The 7,208-nt window shown below is 39.7% G+C and overlaps 1 protein-coding gene across 1 annotated transcript; it reads right to left on the bottom strand.

Annotated features, from left to right (window-relative positions):
• Positions 1–4,217: 4,217 nt before the first annotated feature.
• On the bottom strand, positions 4,218–6,757 carry LOC147420964 (uncharacterized). The gene is made up of 4 exons (XM_086505187.1): positions 6,647–6,757; positions 6,165–6,368; positions 5,651–5,894; positions 4,218–4,867 (listed from the first exon to the last, which is right to left on the bottom strand). The coding sequence occupies exons 1-4, from the start codon at positions 6,755–6,757 to the stop codon at positions 4,218–4,220; spliced, it is 1,209 nt and encodes a 402-aa protein (XP_086361313.1).
• Positions 6,758–7,208: the final 451 nt, after the last annotated feature.

Genomic DNA, 7,208 nt, shown 5'->3' with positions numbered 1-7,208 from the left:
CCCTTTTAGGTGAAGGGAACCCCCAAGGTTTTACACAAGAAGAGAAGAGCCAGTGTGAACAGAAACTGGAAAAGTTTGAAATGAGCTATCCTTGCATGATGTTGGACAGGACTGTGGTCCGGTATCTTGATCATATCTCCTCAACCGTGGCTCTAAATAAAAAACTAAAAATATGGGTAGAAATTTCAGCTCATAATCTACAACTCCCATTTTATATACGTTTTCCAACTCGGATTGGAATCTTGTGTTAAAAAATCATCAAAATAAGGTCTATTTCTCGCAGCAAAAGTCTTCATGTGGTTTGCTTAGAGTAGACTTTCATTTGATTCAAAAGGACACCTCATGTAAAAAAGCATGACATTACTCCTTGACAAAGGTTTGTAATCATCCTTGCAATAATGCTTTAAAATAAGTGTATCTTTGAAAACTATGCCACCTAGTGTCCCACTAAGATTTGATTCCTTCCTAGTAGCTATTTAAAAAGAAATATAAAAAAATATTAAAAATACGTAGAATATATATATATTGGAATTTACCCAGATATAGGATCTAGCTAGGGTGTGAGATAATAATGAGATAGTAGAAAGACAGAACCAATGAATTTTTCCCCAACTTAAAGAGACGGAGCTATTGACGCTTTTTCCATAGTATTTTTTGAAGATAAAGTAAGAATATATTACCCTTGAGATAAATAATAGGATAAGATAGAAAGCTTATTATTATACTTAGATATACCTATGTATATTATAAAAAATATGCTTATGTATCTAAAAAGTTGTAAGATAGATCTTGTAGCATACATTCGCACTATGTACGTGCCACAACATGACAACACAGAGGAATGGGTAGGAATTGCATGAGAGACACAAGACAATCCTCACAGATTTGAGCAATAGAGAGATGTAGCTAGAGCACATTTGAAGTCTTCTAGAGCGTCACATCTTGGGAATGGAGGCTACGATACACTTCAATATGAGTTTGTAAGTATTATATATATGATTTAAATTGTTGAGAATGTATATGTTATTTGAATATTTATTTCATTATTAAACCATAATTTTACAAGAAGTTGTCGTGAAGCGCCCTCCGACACGCTGAGAGGAGAAGTATGGCCACAAGCATGGACTTGTGGCCCTTTTGACTCAGCTACTGCTGCAGGAGGAGGGAGAGGCCATCGATTGGGAGGCATTACCATGAGGGTCTTTTTGATAAAATCTTACTCAGTCATCTTGATACAGTCTTCTTGACATAATCTTACTCAATCATCTTGATAAAGTCTTCTTGATACAATCTTTTTTGTAGCTATGGTCTTATTAATACAACATTACTCAGCGATTGTATACATGTACAGTTTCACGCTTATGTTTATGGTTTTGCATTCCTTTTGCAATTATGATTGTGGTATGACAATTAGGTTATGGTTATGGTTATGGTTTCGCAATTTTGGTATGGAACAGAGGTTATGGTTATGGTATGGCATAGAGGTTATGGTCATGGTTTGGAAATCAAGTTATAGTTATTATTTTGCAATGATGATATGGGAATCATGGTTTGGTTAGAGTTTGACAATCAAGTTATGGTTATGGTTTTGCAATGATGGTATGGCAATCATGTGATGATTATGGTTTGGCAATTAGGTTATGGTTATGGTTATGGTTATGGTTATGGTTATGGTTTTGCAATAATGATATGGCTGTTACAGTTATGGTATGACAAGCAAGTTATGGTTATGGTTATGGTTATGGTATGGCAAGTAGGTTATTTATGGCTTTGCAGTTTTCGAATCATGTTTTAATTATGGCTATAAAACCTTTATGCCATTGTGCCTATGGTTTGAGAGTCGACGTTATGGTTATTCTTTTGAGAACCTGTCATGATTAAGCTTTTGATTTTGTGGTTTTGTTCTTCTTACAATTTTGCTAATTGTATACACTCCCTCTTTAGCTTCAAGTTGTAGGTGGAGTGCGGTTGCTTGTGCACCCTTCCTTTGGACAGAGGGGGCTATTTTTTTGTTGGTGTAGTACATGCAGCATCAGTTCCCAGTCCTTTCTACCCAGAATATTTTTTGCAGGTTCGGTTCTCGGTACAGAATTCGATACTTGTGCTGGTATAGTCCTCGAAATAGACGTCGATATACTAAAATATCATATCGGTGCGTATATTCCTGTGAGTGTTTCATAGATTATTTTGCCATTCAAAATATAGGTACACGACACGATTCCAGTGTATACTTTTGATGGTTATTCGAATGCATTTTATTTTTAGAACAAGGTTTGAGTCGTCGGTATCTGCAGCAATTTTTGCACGAAGTGCTATAGTGGCGTGTGTGTGTGTGTGTGTGTGTGTGTGTGTGTGTGTGTGTGTGTGTGTGTGTGTGTGTGTGTGTGTGTGTGTGTGTGTGTGTGTGTGTGTGTGTGTGTGTGTGTGTGTGTGTGTGTGTGTGTGTGTGTGTGTGAGGGGAGAGAGAGAGAGAGAGAGAGAGAGAGAGAGAGAGAGAGAGAGAGAGATGAAATGAAATGTTATATTATACGTCTTCAAATGGCCAAAATGACCTATGAAAGCAAACTTATACAATCTTGTTGAATCTAATAGAATGTTTGGGTACAAAATAAAATGAAGTAAAATCAAAGCTAAAATGAACATCAGTGTCCGAGGGTATCGGACATTGAACGGGAGCAAGAGAGAGAGAGAGAGAGAGAGAGAGAGAGAGAGAGAGAGAGAGAGAGAGAGAGAGAGAGAGAGAGAGAGAGAGAGAGAGAGTTGTAGTACACTCACGGCTTGTGGTCGCCCAAATAAATTGAGGCCATCAACTATATTGATGATGGCCCATTGCAGATTAGGAATAAATTATATTTGTGCAACCATATGCTAGATAAGACCAGCAGTGCATTTCCCACCTTTAGAACTTGGTGACGCACATGCACACTCAACTCTACATGTAGGACTCTAGCACTGCTGCAACCTTCCTCAATAGCCCAATAGTTAGCTTCTTCATCTAGCTATTGAAGATGATCCATCCAACCTACCTTGCCCATGCCCATAGCCCCACCCCTATAGCTCAAGCAAGTAGAAATGCCGCAAACATGGCCTCCAGTGTCAAGCTCTACCTTGGCCACTTCTGTACACATGCACTCCCAACTCTACATGCAGATACTTTGGTGTTGTTGTAACCTATCTCGAAAGCCTAGCAGCTTCTTCTTCTAGTGTGTCAAAGACATAGCTGTCTACTCTTCCTCGCCCCACCCCTGTAGCTCCAGCAAGTAGCGATGCTGTAGAATTGGATCTCTATGTAGAAATGGGTCTCCAATGTCAAGCTCCACCTTGGTTGCTTATCTGCCACAACAAGGCCATCTGAAACTCTTGGTATGGCTCAAAGGAGTGAAGGCAGATGATGAAGAGGCTCGTGGGGTTAATATACAGATCGAAAGATTAAGGAAAATCTTGCCAAATGTAGTTGTTTCCTCTTGGCGATCTTGGTGGAATGTGCTCGCACCTCAAGGTAGCCAAAGTGAAAATCCAATGTGAATGTGAGTGCACCCTCACCTGAATAGAGTAGTGCACAACTCAAGGCAACAACATCAAGGTGGCAAATTGTGGCAACAACGACTGGCACTGCATGTAAATGTAGAGAGGTGGTGGAATGCAACCATGTGGAGCCTAGTCTCTCTTTTTAATATGTATGTGTGTGTGTGTGTGTGTGTGTGTGTGTGTGTGTGTGTGTGTGTGTGTGTGTGTGTGTGTGTGTTCTATAACGGCAGAGGGAGTGCCCTTTACACGTGTCAAAGTCTGCGAGATGAAAGCTAAATTCCAAAAATGAGAGAAGCTCATGTGCACGCGATAAAGAGGGAGAGAGAAAGAGAGACAGAGGCGGTCGACCATACTTGTATATATAGAAGATAGGGTGCTTCTTAGGGTTGTACAACATCAAAGAACATGAAATTTCATTTTAGCTACAAAGTGATATTTCAAATAGTAGTAATGTGTCAAAACAAAAATTGGTATGCATGCACGATCTATCAAGAAGACAAGATGCACTTAACTTGCTAATTTAAGATCTTTTAAAACAATGTCAGTCAATATTTAAATTAATACTTGAACATAAATTCGTGAGACAAGATGGACTTTAAATATAAAAGAATATTATGTTATATGCAAATGCATACACGTCAGATTTATAGTTGATGTATAAAAATATCTATGTTGATATGTTGAATGGCTCATTGACCAACTGTATTTGAAGCCCAAATGGCCTGCCCTGTTTCCTGTAGGTAGAGGACAAGGTTCCCATCATCTTGTACAATAAGGTAGGTTTTAGACCAGCAACCAGATCCACTAGAGCATTGAGTAGGGGTCCACCAAAGTGGCTCACCAGAACCACTATATACAGCAAAAGTCCCATCTAGGTTGATGCGAGCATAGCATTGTGTTCCCTTATTAAAGCATGAGTCATTAGGACATGCCCATATTGGTTTGTTTCTCCCTATATCTTCTAGCATATGATATAGCACCAAATTGCAATCATCTTGCATACGCAAGAAGTATTCCTCACTCGGAGAGTATATGAGGTCCGGGAATTCGTACCCAGAGTTTGGACTTGTCAATACGTTTAGATCATAATTAGATGTAAATAGAGCATTATTCCATGGTGGACAATCTTGTATAGTACCTTCTCGTGAGATAATTCTTTTTGTATTGGTACTATTAAATTGTGCTCGTGAAATGTTCTTGGTCACAGTGCTATTTTTGGTTGCATTGATGTGAAGAATATGCCTATGTGGAGGAGGCTGGGTTCTATATGTGGTGCTGGTTGACATTGACTCCCTATTTGAGCTCATTGAAGAGTTTCTTTTTCCTTGAGGAACACCACCTGAATGTAAATCAAAGTGTATGATTAGCTAGCCAAAATGATATTTTAACTAAATAATACATCATTCTAGAAATATCGTTTGATATATAAAAAATGCATAACAGATGATCTAGATGTAATTGCCATCTTCCCCCGCCCCCCTCCCCCCTCTAAAATTTAAAAAGAAAAAAAAAACACACACACACACAAAGAAAATATGGGTTTTACTCTTGCCATGCATACTTCCTCTTTTAAAATGAAGTTTGGTCCCTTCTTAGAAAATTTGCAGGAAAAACACACTGTGGGCATGCTCATATTTTGTCTAGAATCCTATCTTTCACATAGGGAAACACATGAACTCTAATGAGTAGAATAGGGCACGCCATTGCTAAAGTAAAGGTCTCTTACTAGGTGTAATGGGGTGGCTCCCATGTTAGACGACGTACCTATGGTTATGTGGAGATATCATGGAAATGACTCGCGCATGACTTGAATTTGTAATTTTTTGGTTATTCTAATATAACTTACTCACAATTGTAAGTTCTGCAAAAAAGAAAAAAAAAGGACCAGAATCCTATTTTTGATGAATCAAGTGTCCTTCTCTTTTTCACTATCACAGATGCGCAAGCACATCCGCACAAACACACATAGCCCCTCCCTTCCACAAAGGTGGGCATGCATACATGCACCACATGCAAATGGGGTGTGTGTATGTATGCATGGATTGGTATGCATGTGTAGCTATATCGTCTCCTTTTTTCACTCAAGGAATTAATATACGTTACAAACCATACACAATAGTACCTGCAATAACAACAAGTTCATCGTGACGATTGGAATCGTTATTTGAGTCACCCGATGCCTCTCCTGTGTTGGGTGTGGATGCTCCATCATCAGTGCCACCTATCCTCTCCACCCAATAGTAGAATTGTGCAGAGAGACCTTCTTCAAGCAAGTTTTGATCACCTGCACCCTCCACAACAACTCCGAATCCAAATCCATTTCTAATTTGACTTCGTATGGTGTCAAGCATGTTATTGAAAAAGACCTATGGGAAAAGGGATAAAATGGGGATTAGTAGATAACGTGCCAAAACTTAAGGTGGGTCAGAAGTACTTAAAAACAATGGATTAATTTTGCTAACTTCGTTGAAGAATGATTGTAGGATATATTGCAGGGATTCCCTTTGAGCTACTATATTGATTTTGAGGTTCTAGATGCTGGACTACTATTGACCATGATGATAATGATGTTAGTGTGCAATGTACATGTGTAAGTGTGTGTATGATAGCTGAGGAGAGAGAAAAAGTGACCATGCCTGAACAAGGTCGATGCCAATGATTTCTCCATTACCTCCTCCAAAGCATTGACCAGTATTGTGGAGTGTTAGAGAAGTATGAAGGCGTAGTGTATCAGTGAGGTCAGTGTCTAAGGCAGATACAAACCCGGGTGGAAAATAATCATCACTGTCAATAGGCGCAGTCATATAGTTCTCAATGTCTTCAATTGCAATTTCTTGTGCCTGCACAATAAAAGTTCAAAACTTTAGTAATGGCTACCGTCACCATTCTAAATCCCTCAGGCACGTTCGCCCAAGCCTTCTCTCTCTCTCTCTCTCTCTCTCTCTCTCTCTCTCTCTCTCAGGCCCAGGGTCCGGAAGAGGCCTGAAAATATTGTTGCGAGAGTAAATCAACACATTTTCCTCTCTCTCTCTCTCAGGCCCAGGGTCCGGAAGAGGCCTGAAAATACTGTTGCGAGAGTAAATCAACACACGAAAATATGCAGGCTTATTATATTTACGTCAGCGTCGAATTCCCCCGGCCGCCCCTCCTGGCTGGTGAGCGCGTGAGCGTGCATGAATAGTAACAAAGGGATCACCATGAGCAAAGTACAGGTGCGTGGGCCTGCCATGATCGGGATATGCGGATGAGCGTCCCCCGAGCCTCTCCCTCCTTATATGCTATGAACGAGTATGTAAACTGCCAATCGCATCCGGCAAACAAAGATCCCTTACAATAACAAGCTTATCTCTTGTCGCCTGAATTATAATGACGAGGCCCTGTATCTGTCTTCGCATGCTTAGGTTCCTTCACCAAGTGACGTTCTCTTTTTTTCCAAAGGGCGGGCAAATAATTAGAGTTGTGTTCTCTTTTAAATTTTTTTTAAAAAAAACTTGCTTGTTTTAGGGCAAAAACTCATACCATGTCGTGACTAAAATTGATGAGTAAAGTGGATGGACACCCGTAATTCAATCACTTCCACTTCCAGTTCACCAAGCAAGAAACTGGGGTAGGTACATAAGGTGTGAAGGTGGTGTTGTAGAGGTATCCTAGGGTTCTTGATATCTTGTCAATTTGGACAA

The sequence above is a fragment of the Adiantum capillus-veneris genome, chromosome 28, assembly GCF_014529385.1.
Source record: "Adiantum capillus-veneris isolate H3 chromosome 28, ASM1452938v2, whole genome shotgun sequence".
NCBI lineage: Eukaryota > Viridiplantae > Streptophyta > Polypodiopsida > Polypodiales > Pteridaceae > Adiantum > Adiantum capillus-veneris.
Note: the sequence above shows the minus strand (reverse complement) of the source record. Positions and strands in the feature narration are given on the sequence as shown.

Bases quoted from the DNA above. Each gene is read 5' to 3' on its own strand.
- LOC147420964 (XM_086505187.1), bottom strand. From the start codon at position 6,757: ATGGCAGGCCCACGCACCTGTACTTTGCTCATGGTGATCCCTTTGTTA. The intron at 6,369-6,646 runs GTAAATATAATA...TTTATTGTGCAG, and splicing joins CGGGGGAATTCGACGCTGAC to GCACAAGAAATTGCAATTGA. The intron at 4,868-5,650 runs GTACTATTGTGT...ATTTACATTCAG, and splicing joins TGAACTTGTTGTTATTGCAG to GTGGTGTTCCTCAAGGAAAA.